This window comes from Telmatherina bonti, assembly GCF_933228915.1.
Source record: "Telmatherina bonti genome assembly, chromosome: 15".
Taxonomy (NCBI): Eukaryota; Metazoa; Chordata; class Actinopteri; order Atheriniformes; family Telmatherinidae; genus Telmatherina; species Telmatherina bonti.
In genome coordinates this window covers 5233631-5256319 of record NC_136613.1, presented here as the reverse complement: position 1 = coordinate 5256319, position 22689 = coordinate 5233631, and the positions used below count along the sequence as shown (strand labels likewise).

Sequence of the window (22689 nt, the reverse complement as noted above, 5' to 3'; positions counted from 1 at the left end):
TCCTGTTTTTCATTTCCTGAATCTGCCGTCATGGCGTGAAATTAAAACGAAGCCTGCAGCCAAACAACTGCTGGTTGGTGCTGACGCAGGGACAGAGGTGGAAAATAACCTGAAGGAACGAGCCATGCACGTGCTGAAGGGAAGTCTTTTACAAATCGCTCCCAATGCTCAAACGCTTTGACTCAGATTCTTTCTGCTTCACACAAACGTTCAGAAGGAACTTTTCCTTCAATCCTGCGATCCAAGCACTTTACCAGTATCTTTGATATCAATACTTGGAACAGTTTATACTTATTACAGTGTGCAATAATATATTTTTACAATTTTATTGAAACTCATACAGATGAACAAATAAACAAAATAAGTTAAATCAAACATTAAAAACAGGATAAAGAATTAAACTAAACATTGAAATGAGGTTGTTTACACTTATTAATGGAAAATAGTACTATGAAAAAGTAACATGATGATGGATAATGGATGGATGGATGATGGTTGGATGGATGGATGAATGTGTGGATAGTTGGTTAAATGATGGATGGATGATGGTTGGATGGATGAAGTTTGGATGGCGGTTGGATGGATGGATGATTGAATGTATGATGGATGGATGGATGATGATTGGATAATGGATGGATGGCTGGATAGGCAGGATGATAGCTGGATGGATGATGGATGAATGGAGGGTTGGATTATGGCGGTTGGATGATGGATATTAGTTGGATGGATGAATGGATGGATGTATAGATGATTGCGGTTGGATGATTGATATTGGTTGGATGGATGGATGGATGATGTTTGGATGGATGGATTATGGCGGTTGGATGATGGATATTAGTTGGATGGATGAATGGATGGATGTATAGATGATTGCGGTTGGATGATTGATATTGGTTGGATGGATGGATGGATGATGTTTGGATGGATGGATTATGGCAGTTGAATGATGGATATTAGTTGGATGGATGAATGGATGGATGTATAGATGATTGCGGTTGGATGATTGATATTGGTTGGATGGATGGATGGATGATGTTTGGATGGATGGATTATGGCGGTTGGATGATGGATATTAGTTGGATGGATGAATGGATGGATGTATAGATGATTGCGGTTGGATGATTGATATTGGTTGGATGGATGGATGGATGATGTTTGGATGGATGGATTATGGCAGTTGAATGATGGATATTGGTTGGATGAATGGATGGATGAATGAGTGGATGGTTGAGTTAAGTCGACCATGGCAGCTGCTTCCTGACTGGCCACTGGAGGCTGGAAACACAGACCTGATACGTATATGCCTGTACTTCCATTTCCTTCAGGCTATGAGGGAGGCAGCTTGTTGAAAGTCCTCCGGGACATTGAACACAGCACAGAGGTGGTGCTGGATCGCTGGAACATCGATATCATCCCTGATGACAAGGAGGAGAAGGGTGACCCCGTACCCTACAGCATCGTCAACAACTACTTCTCCATCGGAGTGGTAAGAGGAAGATGTGCAGCAGTCGGGCTTAGCCTCCTATTTCACACTTTAAACGGTTGCAGAAAGAAATAAGAAATATCCAGAGCTGGAATCAATCAGAGAAAGTCGGGAAACACAAACGTCTCCATCTTCATCTTGACTGGATGATTAAACTGAAACAAAGCCGTGATGAGTGAATGTAAAATATTCAGAAAAACAGCTATCTTCAACACGTCACAATTCAAATCAGTTGCCATTCAGGATGCTTTGATTTCATTATTGTTTCCATTCATTTCTATACTTGGAAACTCTATTATGGTTTCATATTATCTCCACTGTTGTTTATTTATGAAACGCCTGGCAGAGTCCCCCGTCAGAGCGAGCTTGAACTCCCACCTCTAGCAGAGCTTCAACCATGTCCAGAGTGAGGCGGGGGACATTGAGTCTGAATGGGCTGTGTTCCATGCCTCTATTGTTGAGGCGGCCAGCCGGAGCTGTGGCTGTAAGGTTGTTGGTGCCTGTCGTGGCGGTAATCCCAGGACTCGTTGGTGGACACCAGCAGGGATGCCGTCAAGCTGAAGAAGGAGTCCTATTGGGCCTTTCGTGACCGAAATAACGAGATCTCGTATACAGGCGGCTGAAATGAGTTTCCTCCGCAGGATGACCGAGCTCCTCACCCTATCTCTAAGGGTGAGGAGCTTGGTCATCCGGGAGGAGATCAGAGTAGAGCCGCTGCTCCTTCGCATTGAGAGGAACCAGTTGAGGTGGCTCGGGCATCTGGTCAGGATGCCTCCTGGACCTCCCTGGTGAGGTGTTCCAGGCACGTCCCTCTGGGAGGAGACCCCGGGGAAGACCCAGGACTCGCTGGAGGGATTATATCTCTCGGCTGGCCTGGGAACGCCTCGGGATCCCCCCCGCAGAGTTGGCAAATGTTGCTGGGGAGAGGGAAGTCTGGGCTTCCCTGCTTAGGCTGCTGCCCCCGCGACCTGACCCCGGATAAGCAGCAGAAGATGGATGGATGGATGGATGGATGGATGGATGGATGGATGGATGGATGGATGGATGGATGGATGGATGTTGTTTAATTATATCAGATTGTAAACAAATCCAACACATGCCCAATATGTTTTTCATATTGTCAAAATGTTTCCCTGGAATCTGCAGAAAGTGTGTGTTTGCATTGGCTAGAAGCAGCACCTGAAGTTCTGCTGGTTTGGCGGCAGCAGAGAGAGAAAGTCGGACATGGACGTCCATCCTCATGGTTCACTTTGCAATGAATCGATTAGTGACTCGGCTCACCGCTACTCCCCATGTTAGCTGCACATTACTCAATGTTTTTACATGTCTTTGTGAGAGAAAATGTCATGCTGGGTGTTTCTTTATTCCTGATTCATATTTAAATTTAATTCCACTCCCATTTTCATTTCAACGACAGTACTTTAAAGCTTATTGCAACTAAAAGTCCTGAAAGGCTCTAAAACGTCTGGGAAAAGTTCCTGCAGTTAAAGATAGATGTAGCAGATGCAACATAGAGACATAGAGAACATTTGTGTCATTAGATGATGAAACATTGGAGCTGCAGAGACTCAACAGCTGCTTTAATAACACGATGAGAAATATTATCTCATTTGTGCTGACACACAATTAGCAGATTCTGGCTCCTCTTGGGCAGGTTTGGTCTTTTAATTGGAGGGAGAAAAGCCTGCTGCCAGGTGACAGTTGCTTAGCAACCTTTTTATATGGTCCAGATGGAGTTGCTTCATCAGGGCTTCAGGGACATTCATCCGGAGGTGACAAACAGCGTTGTCGTGAAGTTATCTCAGCGCTGCTCTGATGGTTCGGCCTCGGTGTTTCACATCGGTCAGAGAAACTGCAGCAGCTGTCCTGGATTTTTAACCAACAGAACTTTGAGCTCATCTTTGCTCTGCTGTGGATTGAAGTTAAGGTTTCAGGTTAATTCCACTCTCTTCAGCGCTCTCTGAAAACGCAGTGAATCCTATGACTATAAATAAAAGGAAGAGTGAGGAGGACATATGTGCACAGATCGACGACTGAGGGCGGGTTTTGGCAGGGAGACGATGCACCACAGTGATCTTACACAACCCAGCCCCCGCTGATACCTGCATCAACGTGGACACACACTCTCCTCAGCTCATATCGTTAGTTTTCCTCTTTATCTTGCAGCGTGATAGCATAAAAAGTTACAGGCATTAAACAGCAAGTTGTGTGTTATTAATATGCAGTTTGGTACTTCACCTGCTGAAAACAGAAAGTCGCACACGTTGATGTTTGCTGGATCGCCTTTAACTTTGGTTCCAGCCGCATTCCCTGTGTCGTCGTTCCAATAAGCTTCTGTGATGTCACAACGTCACCAAGATCTTGTATTGATGGTGGAAGAGTCCGACCTCCAGCTCATCCCAAAGCATCTTCATGGGGATCAGGTCTGGACTCAGCGGTGGCCAATCTATGTGTGAGAACTCCAGTTCCCAGAACCGCTCTTCCACAGTCCGATCCCATCAATCCTGATACTGTCATCTTGGAAAATGCCCGTGCCGTCAGGGAAGATGGAAAAACCTGCTAATTGGGTATATTCAGATCAGCTGACCTTGCTCTTTGGAGACCCAATGTTGCTGCCTGAACCTGAATCTCGACCTGAGCGACTGAAGCAACACCAGATCATAGACTTCCCCAAACGGCTTGTGCAGTACGGACCATGCATGATGTCTGCTTCACTTCATCTGCCTCTCTTCCAACTCCTCTACACACCTCGTCCAAATGTTTCGTCTGAATTCTCACAGCAATGTTTTCTATACAATGTTAAGTCAGCGGGAACGTTCACATCAACAAAGCCACATCCAGCAATTTTGAGAGTTTTATTTTTCAAACTGAGGCGGAATGGACCAATCAGAGGCCTCGTCCACACGTTGCAGGGTATACACAACAGGGATATTTTTCTCCGGTTTGGCCTGTCGTCCACACGGAAACGCAGATTTCTGCAACCAAAAAGGATTCTTTAAACCTGTGAAGATGTGTGATTCCTCCGTCTGCATGTGGACATATAAAACCAGGTTTCAGGTGTTAAAACGTCTGCGACAGAAAATACCATGAGGTCACATGTCGACCTTTGTTTCCAACGGCATGGACGCCCTCTGAACTGTGTTGGCGTTATACATCGTCCAGACGCTTTGTGTGTGTTTTCACACTGCCGTCAGTACCGCTCCACGTAGACGACCGAAGTCGAAGGACGAGACTAAAGGACAGTTATGGACTGTACTACAGTATGTAGGAGAGAGCACATAACACCCATCCTGACTGCCCGTGCCAAATAGAATTCATTTTAAGATTCTTTTATTTGTTTTTTTTTTATATCTTTAAACGGTCTGGCCCCTCCTTACCTCTCTGAGCTCCTCCACCACCACACTCCTCCTCAGGTCAGCTTGAAAAACAAGGTCGTGTTGACTCTTTTTTTTTTTTGTTTCACTGGCCGGAGGGGGGGGGGGGAGAAATGGTCTGAGAAGGCTTTGTGTAAAAGCTGTAAAAAGTAAAAACATATTTTTATTCCTTGGCCTTTAACCCAACGTAAGACAGTTTCCAGTCAGTGTGCTTTAGCTTATTTTATTATTAGTTTTACTTACTATTTATTCAGTTTGTTTTATTGTTTTAATTATGTATTCCTTGTATGACTTGTTGTTTTATTGTGTTATTTATTTGCATTTAAACTGTTTTATTTTGGTCGATTGTGTCCATCACTTTGTTTCACCTCTGCTTGTTTTAAAGGGCTTTATAAATAAAGTTGAGTTGAGTTGTTCCTCCGAACTTTTACTCTGTTCTGCAGGTTACATGAAACGTGTCCAGAGTTGCTGCTTTTTCTTCACATCTCCACACGATTATGTTGAAGCATCAGATGGAAGATTTTCTTTGTGAACGGCGGTGAAGTCGTTTAGCAGCAGACTTATCTGAACTTTCCTCCTCCAATAATCGGCTGCAACATGACGGTTTGTTTCCCCCTCAAGCATCTGAACCAACCAAACGGTTTCAGCCTCCGTCTGCGGCAGCTTTTCTCAGCAATGCAGCACCTACCAAAGGCTAATCCAGCATCCATCTTGCACCCTACCTGCACTCTGAGATCTCTCCCGCCAGTAAAAGTCGGCCGTTACCTCTTTCTTTTCCTCTGATAAAGTCTTCTGGTGTTTGTTTGCACGATTAAAATGACTGGTGTGTTTCTGCTTGCTTGCTGGCATATGAGGCGGTGCGTAAAGCGAAACTTGGCTGCGAAGATGCATTGCAGCATCAGACAGGTCAGGATGCACAGTTTTAAGGTCAGAAAGTTGCGCTGCCTTTCACAGATGAGACAATGATGTCATGAGCGTGGTAGGTTCGGTTTATGACCGAGCTCCAGCCTCAAACAGCACATTCCTCGGCACATTAAACCTTCCTGTTGTCCTGAAATGATCCTCAGAGAGTTTCCAGTCTGGTTTATTCTGCTGCTTTTACAGAGATGCAACATTTCAGGAGGAAGGAAAGGATGAGGGCCGTAGAATGATTTCATGCTACTGAAGTGGAAATGTAAAGGTTATGTGCACACAGCAACAGATCGCCGAGCCTCCAGGAGCCTCGGCGACAGATGGCCTGATATGTGTGCACACGACACCTGAGCAAACCTGACTCTGACTCACACCAGCCATGTTACCATTACTAGGACCTCAAATCTGGTTCGCTACCCATACAAGGTCTGCATTTCCTGCCGTCCCGTCACAGACCTTGATGCTCGGGGTTTGGTTGCTATGGCGACGGGAGGCTGGCAAGGCCGAATCTGAAAGCTTCCGCAGTCAGCCGTCCTTTATCTCGCTGACTTAACTGTGGATGACACAGTGTGGAGCATGTGGTTGGTTCGGCTCAGACACTGAACTGTAAATCTGGAGGTTTGTTCTGCGATTTGATCCCTGGAATATTTTATATCAAGTGAAACTCCAAGTCCTAAAAGTTTGGGACTGTTTGGAAAATGTTCATGTGAAAAGATTCTTCCATTTGCTGTAAAATGTGTTTAATCCAGAAGATATTGTTGACGTTTTCTCTCTTCAGGTCTGATAATGACGCATTTAGACACATTGCAGAAGAAGTTGGGATGGGTTCCGTTTAGAACAGGGATCTAAGACGTTCATTAGTTTCTGTTTCTGCTGGGTTGGTCTGGAAATGTCTCTTTTCAGTTATTTGCTAGTTTCTCGTTAGATATACTGCATGTGGGTGTGTCAGGATTGTTGGCAGTGAATGGAAATAAATCCTTCCATGCAGAAATACGCTCTACATTCACATAGTCAGTGAAAGGACCCCTGGTTTAGGACTGAAGGCCGCTTTAGGCTTGAAGATGGACACAGATGAAAGACACAGATGTTTACAGCAGAAATAAACATGTTTACAGCAGGAATAAACATGTTTACAGCAGAAATAAACATGTTTACAGCAGGAATAAACATGGTTACAGCAGAAATAAACATGTTTACAGCAGAAATAAACATGTTTACAGCAGGAATAAACATGGTTACAGCAGAAATAAACATGTTTACAGCAGAAATAAACATGTTTACAGCAGGAATAAACATGTTTACAGCAGAAATAAACATGTTTACAGCAGGAATAAACATGTTTACAGCAGAAATAAACATGTTTACAGCAGAAATAAACATGTTTACAGCAGGAATAAACATGGTTACAGCAGAAATAAACATGTTTACAGCAGAAATAAACATGTTTACAGCAGGAATAAACATGTTTACAGCAGGAATAAACATGTTTACAGCAGAAATAAACATGTTTACAGCAGGAATAAACATGTTTACAGCAGAAATAAACATGTTTACAGCAGGAATAAACATGGTTACAGCAGAAATAAACATGTTTACAGCAGAAATAAACATGTTTACAGCAGGAATAAACATGTTTACAGCAGAAATAAACATGTTTACAGCAGGAATAAACATGTTTACAGCAGAAATAAACATGTTTACAGCAGAAATAAACATGTTTACAGCAGAAATAAACATGTTTACAGCAGAAATAAACATGTTTACAGCAGAAATAAACATGTTTACAGCAGGAATAAACATGGTTACAGCAGAAATAAACATGTTTACAGCAGAAATAAACATGTTTACAGCAGGAATAAACATGTTTACAGCAGGAATAAACATGTTTACAGCAGAAATAAACATGTTTACAGCAGGAATAAACATGTTTACAGCAGAAATAAACATGTTTACAGCAGGAATAAACATGGTTACAGCAGAAATAAACATGTTTACAGCAGAAATAAACATGTTTACAGCAGGAATAAACATGTTTACAGCAGAAATAAACATGTTTACAGCAGGAATAAACATGTTTACAGCAGAAATAAACATGTTTACAGCAGAAATAAACATGTTTACAGCAGAAATAAACATGTTTACAGCAGGAATAAACATGTTTACAGCAGAAATAAACATGTTTACAGCAGGAATAAACATGTTTACAGCAGAAATAAACATGTTTACAGCAGGAATAAACATGTTTACAGCAGAAATAAACATGTTTACAGCAGGAATAAACATGGTTACAGCAGAAATAAACATGTTTACAGCAGAAATAAACATGTTTACAGCAGGAATAAACATGTTTACAGCCTGGTACAAAAACATTTTAGGTTTAATAGGTCAGGTTTACCTTCATGACAACTGTGGGGGGGAGTGAATGTTTTTCTAACTCGCCTGTTTAAAAGTAATTTAATCTTGAAATTCGGCATATTTATGGGCGTGTCCTTTTGATTGACAGGGACCTATCTCTGGCTTCAAGTCAGAAGAACGTAGAACAACTGCGGTTTTTAGCTGGTTAACAACGTGACTTAGCTTTAGCCCGCTTACCTCCGTTAGCTGGTTAGCCCCTGCTGTTTCCAGGTTAGCTCGGTTAGCTCTTAGCTACAGAAAGCTTGGAGTTCGCTCGATGTCAATCATCCACCATGACGCTCACAGCCCCCCTCTCAGCTCCACCTCTTTGCCCATATTTGTATTTTCCGGGTGAGACGACACGCATGCTTCTGCCAACATGGTGATGGTAGGAACCGCCCACCGAGCTTCAATTCAGCTCTTCAGAAACCTACGGATGATGTCACGGAGGCTCCGCCCATTTTTTAATATGCAGTCTATGGTTGTTTTTTTAGCCCGTTTTTAGTGGTCCAAGCCGATCTGTCACCTGACACAGTAAACAGCAACACAAAGGGAACGTGTGCGGTCAGCTGACATGCAACTGCCTCATCTCGTCCATCAGGCTCAACAATGTAAGATGTTTGCTTTCATCCATGCTGCCTGGTGAAGTCATGACAACGCCATCGGCGAACAGTGCCGTCAAGCCAAGCATCTGAAAGCGGGTGCAGGTCAGCGCCACCTCCTCAAGCGCCTTCGCTTGACCTACAGCCTGGAAAGAATGTGATGGGAGGAAATTGCAGCACATCAGCAGCTATTAAAGATGACACATCGTGTTTCAGTGAGGAAGCTGATCCCTCTGCAGTGCATGGCGGGTGTTAATGTGTGTGCATGTGCACATGGCTGCGTGCACAGCGTGCAACGCGAGATGCTTCCCAGTGCTTAATGGCCAGTTCCTACAGCGTTCCCTGACTGCCTTCATGCAGCGGGGTGTAGACTGTCATGTGGCTCCTCTGATGGACATATAAGTCGCTGGCTGCTGCTCCAACCCGACAGGAGGGTGTTAGATGTTCACTCTGGACGTCACTGCAGCCTCTTACAAAACAAAAACACTCCAAAGTCTCGTAAAACCGTTTTACTGAGAAGCTTTGCAGTTTTTGTTTGATCGTCCAGGATCCAGGAAGGCAATGGCTCAGAAGCTGACTGAATATTCATTCTTGGTGTTGGAAAGAAGCTTGATTTGGTAAATTAAAGCCCAAAACCATCTGTATCTGGATGTGTGTATTCATGCCCATGATGAGGTGGAACGGGAGATTCTCATGGTGATGAGGTGGAACGGGAGATTCTCATGGACATGAGGTGGAACGGGAGATTCTCATGGTGATGAGGTGGAACGGGAGATTCTCATGGTGATGAGGTGGAACGGGAGATTCTCATGGTGATGAGGTGGAACGGGAGATTCTCTTCATGATGAGGTGGAACGGGAGATTCTCATCATGATGACGTGGAACGGGAGATTCTCATGGTGATGAGGTGGAACGGGAGATTCTCATGGTGATGAGGTGGAACGGGAGATTCTCATGGTGATGAAGTGGAACGGGAGATTCTCATGGTGATGAGGTGGAACGGGAGATTCTCATGGTGATGAGGTGGAACGGGAGATTCTCATGGTGATGACGTGGAACGTGAGATTCTCATCATGATGACGTGGAACGTGAGATTCTCATGGTGATGAGGTGGAACGGTAGATTCTCATGGTGATGAGGTGGAACGTGAGATTCTCATGGTGATGAGGTGGAACGTGAGATTCTCATCATGATGACGTGGAACGTGAGATTCTCATGGTGATGAGGTGGAATGGGAGATTCTCATGGTGATGAGGTGGAACGGGAGATTCTCATGGTGATGAGGTGGAACGTGAGATTCTCATGGTGATGAGGGGGAACGGGAGATTCTCATGGTGATGAGGTGGAACGGGAGATTCTCATGGTGATGAGGTGGAACGGGAGATTCTCATGGTGATGAGGTGGAACGGGAGATTCTCATGGTGATGAGGTGGAACGGGAGATTCTCATGGTGATGAGGTGGAACGTGAGATTCTCATCATGATGACGTGGAACGTGAGATTCTCATGGTGATGAGGTGGAACGGGAGATTCTCATGGTGATGAGGTGGAACGGTAGATTCTCATGGTGATGAGGTGGAACGTGAGATTCTCATGGTGATGAGGTGGAACGTGAGATTCTCATCATGATGACGTGGAACGTGAGATTCTCATGGTGATGAGGTGGAATGGGAGATTCTCATGGTGATGAGGTGGAACGGGAGATTCTCATGGTGATGAGGTGGAACGGGAGATTCTCATGGTGATGAGGTGGAACATGAGATTCTCATGGTGATGAGGGGGAACGGGAGATTCTCATGGTGATGAGGTGGAACAGGAGATTCTCATGGTGATGAGGTGGAACGGGAGATTCTCATGGTGATGAGGTGGAACGGGAGATTCTCATGGTGATGAGGTGGAACGTGAGATTCTCATGGTGATGAGGTGGAACGGGAGATTCTCATGGTGATGAGGTGGAATGGTAGATTCTCATGGTGATGAGGTGGAACGTGAGATTCTCATGGTGATGAGGTGGAACGTGAGATTCTCATCATGATGACGTGGAACGTGAGATTCTCATGGTGATGAGGTGGAACGTGAGATTCTCATCATGATGACGTGGAACGGGAGATTCTCATCATGATGAGGTGGAACGGGAGATTCTCATGGTGATGAGGTGGAACGTGAGATTCTCATGGTGATGAAGTGGAACGGAAGATTCTCATCATGATGTGGTGGAACGTGAGAATCTCATGGTGATGAGGTGGAACGTGAGATTCTCATGGTGATGAGGTGGAACGGGAGATTCTCATGGTGATGAGGTGGAACGGTAGATTCTCATGGTGATGAGGTGGAACGTGAGATTCTCATGGTGATGAGGTGGAACGTGAGATTCTCATCATGATGACGTGGAACGTGAGATTCTCATGGTGATGAGGTGGAATGGGAGATTCTCATGGTGATGAGGTGGAACGGGAGATTCTCATGGTGATGAGGTGGAACGGGAGATTCTCATGGTGATGAGGTGGAACATGAGATTCTCATGGTGATGAGGGGGAACGGGAGATTCTCATGGTGATGAGGTGGAACAGGAGATTCTCATGGTGATGAGGTGGAACGGGAGATTCTCATGGTGATGAGGTGGAACGGGAGATTCTCATGGTGATGAGGTGGAACGTGAGATTCTCATGGTGATGAGGTGGAACGGGAGATTCTCATGGTGATGAGGTGGAATGGTAGATTCTCATGGTGATGAGGTGGAACGTGAGATTCTCATGGTGATGAGGTGGAACGTGAGATTCTCATCATGATGACGTGGAACGTGAGATTCTCATGGTGATGAGGTGGAACGTGAGATTCTCATCATGATGACGTGGAACGGGAGATTCTCATCATGATGAGGTGGAACGGGAGATTCTCATGGTGATGAGGTGGAACGTGAGATTCTCATGGTGATGAAGTGGAACGGAAGATTCTCATGATGTGGTGGAACGTGAGAATCTCATGGTGATGAGGTGGAACGTGAGATTCTCATGGTGATGAGGTGGAACGGGAGATTCTCATGGTGATGAGGTGGAACGGGAGATTCTCATCGTGATGAGGTGGAACGGGAGATTCTCATGGTGATGAGGTGGAACGGGAGATTCTCATCGTGATGAGGTGGAACGGGAGATTCTCATGGTGATGAGGTGGAACGTGAGATTCTCATGGTGATGAGGTGGAACGGGAGATTCTCATGGTGATGAGGTGGAACGGTAGATTCTCATGGTGATGAGGTGGAACGTGAGATTCTCATGGTGATGAGGTGGAACGTGAGATTCTCATCATGATGACGTGGAACGTGAGATTCTCATGGTGATGAGGTGGAATGGGAGATTCTCATGGTGATGAGGTGGAACGGGAGATTCTCATGGTGATGAGGTGGAACGGGAGATTCTCATGGTGATGAGGTGGAACATGAGATTCTCATGGTGATGAGGGGGAACGGGAGATTCTCATGGTGATGAGGTGGAACAGGAGATTCTCATGGTGATGAGGTGGAACGTGAGATTCTCATGGTGATGAGGTGGAACGGGAGATTCTCATGGTGATGAGGTGGAACGTGAGATTCTCATGGTGATGAGGTGGAACGGGAGATTCTCATGGTGATGAGGTGGAATGGTAGATTCTCATGGTGATGAGGTGGAACGTGAGATTCTCATGGTGATGAGGTGGAACGTGAGATTCTCATCATGATGACGTGGAACGTGAGATTCTCATGGTGATGAGGTGGAACGTGAGATTCTCATCATGATGACGTGGAACGGGAGATTCTCATCATGATGAGGTGGAACGGGAGATTCTCATGGTGATGAGGTGGAACGTGAGATTCTCATGGTGATGAAGTGGAACGGAAGATTCTCATCATGATGTGGTGGAACGTGAGAATCTCATGGTGATGAGGTGGAACGTGAGATTCTCATGGTGATGAGGTGGAACGGGAGATTCTCATGGTGATGAGGTGGAACGGGAGATTCTCATCGTGATGAGGTGGAACGGGAGATTCTCATGGTGATGAGGTGGAACGGGAGATTCTCATGGTGATGAGGTGGAACGGGAGATTCTCATCGTGATGAGGTGGAACGGGAGATTCTCATGGTGATGAGGTGGAACGGGAGATTCTCATGGTGATGAGGTGGAACGGGATATTCTCATGGTGATGAGGTGGAACGGGAGATTCTCATCGTGATGAGGTGGAACGGGAGATTCTCATGGTGATGAGGTGGAACGTGAGATTCTCATTGTGATGTATTACAGCTGTGTAACAAAGAATATTTTTGACAATATGAAGCAAATTTGCTGAGGAATATTTCCATCACCGTATTTAATCTGTCACACTAAGAATTAAGGCAGTTCTGAAGCAAATTTGCTGGAAACCCGGTACTAGAAGTTGGACCAGATCCAGTGGATGGGGAGTGTTCAGTTCTAATGCTGGGATTTCATCCAGTGCTTCTATATCATGGTCTAGTTTTTGACAAATAAATGGTTCAGTATAACATTTAGAAGGAAATGATTCATCTAATGTTGCATTTACAGTATTATAAGATAAATATTTAATAATTAATCCTTGAAACATAAAATCTTAGAAAGATGATACAGTGAATGTACAAAAAATAAAGCATGCTGCTACTCTGCATCCCAGCAAGGTATTTATTCATCATACCTTTTTCCTCAATGATGAAACCACATGTAGACATGTTGAATATGAAGCAAACTCATCCAAGTATCGCACATCTGAGCAGGCTTTTCATTTCCTGCCATTTTTCTTTAAACATACATAGACACAAGCTGCAGAGAGTGTGCATATAAACTGATCCTTGTGTGTGTGTGTGTGTGTGTGTGTGTGTGTGGGTGATGGAGTGGTCCTGGCACCGACTGAAGGTCAGGGGAAGTATCAGTGACAGGAAGTCAGTGTCTGCCAGGTTCAGACCAGGTTACCGCGGTAATGAATGACCGTGCTGAGTGACACCTGGCTGGTTTTAAAGACAGAGCAACACACACACACACACACGCTCCGACGCGTGGGTTTAAAATCATTCACACACATCTGAAGAGCCAGCTTCACGCTTGAAAACTGTGTTTCAAACCGTAAATGTGTGTCTGGAGCGTTACATCTGCACTGTTTCTGAATGAAAAGTTGCCAAATGCTGCAGAAAGAAGCACGAAATATTTTCAAAAATCATATTTTTTTGGTTATTTTTTTTACGTTTTTTATATGTTCTGCAAAGCTGTGCAGTTTCTATGATCCTGCTGCATCTCTGAACACAACATCCCTCGTCAGCTGACAGGAGGGATTTGTGGTGTTAGATTATGATGATGATATTGTGGTATTCAGTGGTAGAATATAACAAAGTACTTCAGTATCTTTTCCATGTATCTGTATTTTACAAGTAGATTTAGTTGTGAGTACTTTTGACTTTTACTTTCTTACATTTTACAGCAAATACCTTTACGTTCTTCTACATTTCTATAATACGTTAGGATTAGGGGCGTGCAGGGGTAACCTTCCTTTTCTGGCTAGCTTATTGACACCCACAATAACAACAAACACAGATTTTTATTTTAAAGGAACTTTAAGAACAAACTATACAACTTTTGCAGATTTCTCTCAATAGTTGCATTTCTTTTTTTTTTTTTTTTTTTTTTTACAAAATAAAAGCAGTATTTCTAAAGTACAGTTGCGATTTGCAGATGTTTCTTTTGAACGGTGTTTTGCACCTAAGCTGTAATTCTGGTAGAATCTTGCAGAAACGACCAGAATAAAGAGGATTATGGTGGCAGGCGTCTAGGTAGCATCCATAGCCCTTGCCTCTCATTTCTCTTCTTAATTCCTTGTAAAACTTTGCTTTTCACTGTTTGATTTTAAGGATGGTGGTTAATTTTTTTCATTTTAGTTACGTCTAAAAGCATTTCTGTCTCCTCATTCGTCCATCCACACACTGCACCGTTTTACCTGAAATAAACTGGTCACTGAGCCCCATGTCACTCTGGGTGATGTGAAAATGTAAAGTGTTTCTGTTACACTTTTGTCTGAAAAATCCCCTCATGAGAGCGGAAACTTTCTAACTTTTTATTTTTTAGATGTTTTTTTCTGAATGTATGTGTTTCTATTACCAGTTTTTAAGTTTTGATATTTATCAAATCAAATCAAAGATACTTTATTCATCCCCGAGGGGAAGTTCAAAGTTCAAACCAGCTTGTCCAAGGTTTGACACACAGACATGTAAGATTATTGACAAAAAGAAGAATACAGAACCAAGCTGAACTCAGGCGCTGCAGCCAGTTTTACCAGCGCCGCCTTGTAAAGGGTAAGAACAAAGATACATTAGGATAATGGGGGGGGGGGGGGGGGGGGGGTCATGTAACTCCGGGCTGCACCACTAATGACGCAGTCCGAAGATACAGAGATTTACATTTTACTGCAGTAATGAGCTGAAAGAAACGCAGCCACAGATGTGTCGTATATTGACGGGTAATTCTGCATCCATCACATATCCTCTCTCTCCTCTGAGATCTCTCCAGCCAGTAAAAGTCAGTCTTATTACTTTCTCTGCCTTTTTCTCTCTTCTTTTTGCATTTCTTTGGTGAATCAGCCACAGTGTGCATTAAAAACATTGTGTCTTTATATCCGCTTGCCAAACTGTGACGTGGTGTGTGAAGAAAAACTCACTAAGCCTCCTGGAAGGAAACGTTGTGCAGAGGTTTCTCAGCTTTGGACGCTGCCGCTCCACAGGTGGACTCAGTAGATACACTGTACCATCAAACAAGTCAATGCAAATCTTTAGATTTGTAAAGTTACGTCGTTCATCTTCAATGCTTCTGGACTGAACTTTGCCAGATTGGGCATCCATCTTGTGTCCTGTCTCTTCTCTGAGATCTCTCTGGCTAGTAAAAGTCAGACCGGGGTGGAGTCTGGCCGTATCTCTTTAACTGTCCCGTTCTCTTTCTTCATCCTCGACAAATCAGCCATGTTGTCATTTAAAACAACCAGCTGTGTTGGATGTGTTGCCATAAAGCGAAACGCAGCAGGACAACAGCTCCGCTGCACCGTGGATATCTGTCTGGCATCAATGTGAGTCAGAGCACGGTGTGTGACGGTCAGAGAGTTACGTGGTGTTGCTTTAAGACCTTCATTTTACACGTGAAATACAGAAAATAGATCCCAAACTGAGATTAGATTCTAAATGTCTTTTTGCTTTTCATAAAAACACCAATTTCTCAGCTTTGGTTCCTGATTTAACGAAGACACAAGAACACGCAGCTCTGATGAGAAAGTTTCAGCGTCTTTTCTGTTACCATGACGTTCTATAGGAGAGATAGAAGGCCCTACGTGCATTTCTCTGATGGAGAACCCTACCACGGGACAGTTTAACAGAGAAAGGGTAAAGTGACCATGTCTGTTGGTTACTGGGGAGGCATGTTGTTTTTCACTGTTTGTCCCACTTGTCCACTCCCTTCCTGCTCCCACATACCACATGCACAACTTCAAGCAGCAGAAATCAAAACAACGACAGTAAAAGTCCCAGTTTGTTGGCAGCAGATTGTCTGACTGCCAGCAGCAGAGTCGCTGACATAAAGCAGCCCGTCGTGTTCGGCAGAGCGCTGCAGCCACTGTGTGTCACTGCCTGGCGCTGATCCACACGCTGCTCGCAGTGTACGCAACTCAGAGAAAACACAACCCCGTTTAGTTTTAGAATGACTTAAAGAAAGGTTCCTGCTTGGTGTTCTGTGCTCCTCACTCCGCAGGTTCCAGTATGAAAGTCTGCTGCAGTTAAAGCAGCTGGTTTGCTGCTGCAACGTCTCCCTGAGGTCTGACGGTAACGTCTGGCGACACACGTCCACCTGCGTTGTCACAATCTTTAGTTCTGCTGTTGCACAGAACCGAAACACCTGCATGAGAGCCCAGCTCAGAGGAACAACAAGAAGTTCAGTGATTTGGTGTCTTAGCTCAACGCCAAGGAGGAAAGACATCAGAAACAGTGTTAGAGAAGCTGCCCTTTAATCAGGGAAGGGTTACGCCTCTGTTGACCCAGAAAGCTGCAGCTTCTACAAGCTGCTGGACCAGACCGGACTGGACCGGACTGGACTGGACCGGACCGGACCTGACCGGACTGGACTAGACCAGACCGGACTGGACTGGACCGGATCGGATCGGACTGGACTAGACCAGACCGGACTGGACCGGATCGGATCGGACCAGACTGGACTGGACCGGACCGGACCGGACCTGACCGGACTGGACTGGACCGGATCGGATCGGACCAGACCGGACTGGACCGGACTGGACTGGACCGGACCGGACCGGACCGGACTAGACCAGACCAGACCGGACTGGACTGGACCGGATCGGATCGGACTGGACTAGACCAGACCGGACTGGACCGGATCGGATCGGACCAGACTGGACTGGACCGGACCGGACCTGACCGGACTAGACCAGACCAGACCGGACTTTAGAACTGAGACCGTAAAGAAGAAGTTTTTCCGGGCCGGGAAGCGGATCCATATGCAGAAATGCTATGAAATAATGCTTTAAACCATATATGAAAAATGAATTATAAGCATTTATTAGATTATATTTCATGTCTGTAGCCCTATAAGTTGAGCTCCGTGGAACATTTGATTGGATTTGAAGGTTATTTACTCTCATATTTGAGTTGCTGTGTCTTTGTTTGTCGCCTGTCTGTGTGGAGAGAAGAAGGATCACTTTAAGCAAAACCAGATGCTGTGATGCATGACCAGGGAGTAAAAGAATCAGTCTTTAACTGATGACTCCTCCATCAGAGTGATGCTGTGCTGCTGTATACCATCCCCATCGCAGCAGGAGTTAAATCTACATTAACCATATGACTTCCTCTGACATTTAGTCGATCTTGAACTTATTTTCTGCGTCCAGTTGCTGTTTATCTGTGAAGGGCAGATTACATCCCCAGGCCTGAGTGCAGCAGAAGCAGCTCTGGTCAAGCTCACCCCGAGGTCAAACTAAAGCTGCTCTGTGTAATTGATCACATCCACTCAAAGCGTGGGTGTGTGTGTGTGTGGGGGGGGGGGCTCTGACATCTCGTCATGTATCGGGCCTGTGCAGGTTTACATGGTAAAGCCTCTGATACGACATAAACCACCAAGCACCAGTCAGATGTTTCCAGATGACGGATGGTGCGGCGGCGGCGGCCTTCGGTTGTTTGTGAGGTCACACCGAGGCGGCTCTCCTGACTGGTCAGGTTTACGTTCACCTTTGACCCAAAGGTCAGAGGCTAAACACATGGGGGGAGGGGGGAGAAGTCCGGTCTAAGCCTCAGATCATTCAGTTCCCTGCTGGATGTCAGAGCTCTGCTCTTCTGACGCTCGTCAGGCTGAACATCGGCAGCTAAACGACATGAACATGGCGAAGAAAAGGGATTTATTCTGATTGGTTCTCCTGCAGAGCGCTGCGTAGAAGAATAAGATGATCAACTTCAGTATGGACGGGGAATTTATGTCTATAGAACACGTTATTAAATTAAGTCAAAATGAGACATGTTAATTTTTTAGATGAATGATCAAAGCAAGCTAGCTGTGTTCGAGCCAAACGCTTTATTTTTAGTTTGTTTGGGGTTTTTTTTTAATTCTTTTGTTAAGATAACAGTTTCATTATTTTCAAAAGGCTCTTCAAGGTAAGTTTACAGATACCAGAAGGTAGAACAAAACATACTAAAACCAAAACAGAAAGACGACACGGAGTGCACAAACACAGTAAGTGAGAACTCACATGATGCGTGGATGTAAAGAAAACAGCAAAAGGTTAAAACAAAGTGTAATAAATAAAAACAATAAACAGCTGACCAGTAAAAGATTAAAAGAACATGAAATGTTGTTTCAAAAGGACACATGTACAGGAACAAAGCAGCTCCCGTGGCATGTGGAGTACGGGACTCTAATTTTCCAAGCTGATGGCCTGAACAAGAACTCGCTCACCAGCAGATGCGGGGTTCAGATTTAGCTGTCTTTGTTGACGAATGACATTTTAACACATTTACATTCACTAACATGCTCACACAGTCAGTGACGTCCTGCAGGTTTCATCAGTTTGTCCTCTTATCGGTGCTCCTGATGATTGCCTGCTTTGTTTTCTGCCAGAAGCTGTTGGATGTTTTCTGAGAAGTTTGTTTTTAGGTGTAGCAGCTGTTTGCCTGGTTTCTTTCCTCTGGTTCTACGGTTGGTGCGTTTGTTGCCTGTTGTATCTTTAGTCCCTCGTTTTCTCTTCTCAGTGTGTCATCGCCAGAAAATGCTGATTTCTTGAGATGAAGGAAAATCATTTGTCAAATGAAAACCATCTTTGTTATTACAAGATATCAGCATTAAATACGGTCACTGAATGAACGGTCGCTTTCAGATTCCATAGAATTTGCTTGACAAAGAAAAGAATCAAAGTGACGAGGTTGCATGAATGAAAGAAGCCATTTCTCCAGACAGAGATTTTCTGTTGTCGTGACATCCTGACATCTGTTGGGAATAATCAGTCAGACTTTAAAAGAAAAAGAGATTATTCAGGTGATCAAAGCATCAGGACTTAACTCTGACAGATTTTCTCACTTTAGCGCCCCCTACTGACATCTAATGTAGCATCCATCATCATCCTGTCTCTTCTCTGAGCTCTCTCCTACCAGTAAAAGTCAGTTAAATTTGGACTCTTCTTTTCTTCCTCGGATATATCTTCTTGGATTTATTTGCTGAATCAGCCCTCAGTGAATGTTTAAAATGGCCACTGTGTTGATATCCAGTTGCTGCTGTGTTTCTTTAAAGCAGGGGTGTCCAAAGTGGGGCCCGCGGGCCAAAATCAGCCCGCCAGCACTTTGGTTTGGCCCGCTAGTTGTCGTTTATATTAATAGCCTACAGAGCTTGATGAAAAGACAATACTCACAGTGTCATGAACCTCAATAAGTCCAGACTCAGATGGACCCTGACTGACTCACACCTCAATGACATCCTCACCTTGTCAGTGAGCCAGGTGCAACCCAACATGGAGAGACTGGTAATGTCCAAAGATCAACTGCTTGTGTCCCACTAAGTATCAGCAACTTTGCTCTGTTTCTTAATGTTGACATGTTGCACTTTGTTGCAGTTTAGGGGCTGTAATTATTGTTTCTTACTCCTCCAACTATGGCTGTATTGTTCCATTGCCATATTAATGTTTTTTTATGTAACATTTTATTTGCCCAGATAGGAAAAAACACACTGTATTTGCTATTGAACAATAATTGAAATAACTTTATACACTTGTGTTTAATCCTTAAACCTGCAGTGTTTGGCCCGTGGCTCACTGGATCATTTTCAGTTTGGCCCTCAGAGGGAAAAAGTTTGGGCACCCCTGCTTTAAAGTAAAACGCAGCTGTATAAAGATGCTCTGGACTGGAAAATATGCTGTGAAATGTGTTTTTTCAGCCTCGGGACATTTCAGGGAAACATTAGCGACAGGAATGTACATAATTATTATCTGTGTCTTCAACACAACTCAGAAACAAAGAAATTTAAAAGCATAATGTATATTTTGTTGTTTGAAAGAAAAACAGTAACATGAAATATTTTTAGATCTAAACGTCTGATTCTTAAGTTAATGACTTTAAATATAACGCTTTCAGTTTGTTTAATCCTTGCATTTGCCTCACGTTTTGGATCTTCTGGAGTTCTTCATGGACATAAATAATCACAATTCTGGTGTGTTTTTTTCAAAAATCACTAAAACAACTTCAGATTTGCATTGTTTTTGGACATTTTTGTCCATAAAGGTTTCCAAAGTGTGTAAAATACATTAACAGAGAATAAAAGACATGTCAGAGCAAAGAAGAGTTTCATGCAGCTAGCTTTAACACAGCTGAAATGATAACTAGTTAAAAAAGAGAAAAATGCCAGAGGGTGAAAATGTTCTGAAGCTACTATGAAAGGTGTTGCTTGGTTTAAATTTACTGGACAAATGCTGATTTTTATGTCATTTCTGTCTTAAACTGAAGCTTATGCTAACGTAGCATCACATTAGCTTCCAGCTAACATGTCAGTGATGAAGTGAAAGACTAATTTCATGTAGGTGACGCTATCTCTCTGTTTTCCCGTTCAGGACGCTTCCATCGCCCACCGCTTTCATCTGATGAGGGAAAAACACCCGGAGAAGTTCAACAGCAGGTTAGTGGCTGACGACGGCATCCTGTGAGCACTTTATGCTGCTCCAGAGACAAACCATTAGCTAATAAGACACCTGCCAGTCAAGGAACAAGGCAGCACTTTAATCTGGAATCCATGTTTGATGCTGAGCTGCAGCTGTTTGTAATCAATAATGGGGAAAAGCAGATCAATTTATTTATTTATCCGGACGGCTTCAAGGAGATTCTGGTCCACCACCCGGCGGCTCAGGAGGGGGAAGCAGTGCTCCATCAACACTGTGTACAGTGGAGGTGGGGAGCTGCTGACCTTAACTCGGGACGTTGTGGGTCGGTGGAGGGAATACTTCGAAGACCTCCTCAATCCTACCAACACGTCTTCCCATGAGGAAGCAGAGCTGGTGGACTCAGGGGTGGACTGTCCTATCTCTGGGGCTGAAGTCGCTGAGGTGGTCAAAAAGCTCCTTGGCGGCAAGGCCCCGGGGGTGGATGAGATCCGCCCGGAGTTCCTTAAGGCTCTGGATGCTGTGGGGCTGTCCTGGCTGACACGCCTCTGCAGCATTGCGTGGACATCGGGGGCAGTACCGCTGGATTGGCAGACTGGGGTGGTGGTCCCCCTTTTTAAGAAGGGGGACCGGAGGGTGTGTTCCAATTACAGGGGAATCACACTCCTCAGCCTCCCTGGTAAGGTCTATTCAGGGGTCCTGGAGAGGAGGGTCCGCCGGATAGTCGAATCCCGGATTGAGGAGGAGCAGTGTGGTCTTCGTCCTGGTCGCGGAACAGTGGACCAGTTCTATGCCCTCTTTGGGGTCCTGGAGGCGGCATGGGAGTTTGCCCAACCAGTCTACATGTGCTTTGTGGACCTGGAGAAGGTGTTCGACCGTGTCCCCCGGGGGCTCCTGTGGGGGGTACTCCGGGAGTATGGGGTACCGGACCCCCTTGTACGAGCTGTCCGGTCCCTGTACGACAGGTGTCAGAGCTTGGTCCACATTGCCGGTAGTAAGTCGGATCCGTTTCCGGTGAGGGTTGGACTCCGCCAAGGCTGCCCTTTATCACCGATTCTGTTCATAACTTATATGGACAGAATTTCTAGGTGCAGCCGAGGTGTTGAGGGGATCCGACTTGGTGGCCTCAGGATTGGGTCCCTGCTTTTTGCGGATGAGGTGGTCCTGTTGGCTTCACCTGGTCGTGATCTCCAGCTCTCACTTGAGTGATTCGCGGCCGAGTGTGAAGCGGCTGGGATGAGAATCAGCACCTCCAAATCTGAGACCATGGTCCTCAGCCGGAATAGGGTGGATTGTCCTCTCCTCTACAAGGAAAAAGTACTCTGATTACTTCCATCAAGGAGGTGCGTTTTTGGACATGTGTTTTTCATGATGTGTTTCTAAGAACGGGTTTTGGTCCAACATGGACTCCATTAAATGCTGGGAGTGATCCAGATCAGCATCTGGATGCAGGAACGTTGTAAAGGATTCTTCCTCATTGTGAACAATTTTAGTATATCTCCAAAGAACTCCTCAATAAATGGTAAGAAAATCCAAGAGAGAAGTCTCCAACAGGTTTTCCAAGATTTCATGGATAGATGTAGATCCCGGCACAATCTGAATACCTTCATCCAGAACAGAAACAATGTTCTGGATACTACCATCCAGAACAGGAACAAGTTTTCATCACTTCAAGAGAACAAACATGCAACAAACACCACAATTTAACTAAGGCACTGTGGATTCATTATCAGTGGATCTGGAATCTGATTGTGGATCCATCCAAGATGAA

The 22689-nt window shown here is 44.7% G+C and overlaps 1 protein-coding gene across 1 annotated transcript in view; it reads left to right on the top strand.

Moving 5' to 3' along the window:
• The window catches only part of dgkg (diacylglycerol kinase, gamma), a gene marked incomplete at its 3' end in the record, with an annotated part of 148202 nt that overhangs the window by 67526 nt on the left and 57987 nt on the right, over positions 1–22689 (top strand). The window contains exons 20-21 of the mRNA XM_079254506.1: positions 1326–1486; positions 20874–20938. Coding sequence (XP_079110632.1) covers positions 1326–1486; positions 20874–20938 — 226 coding nt within the window. The remainder of the gene's footprint in view (positions 1–1325; positions 1487–20873; positions 20939–22689) is intronic.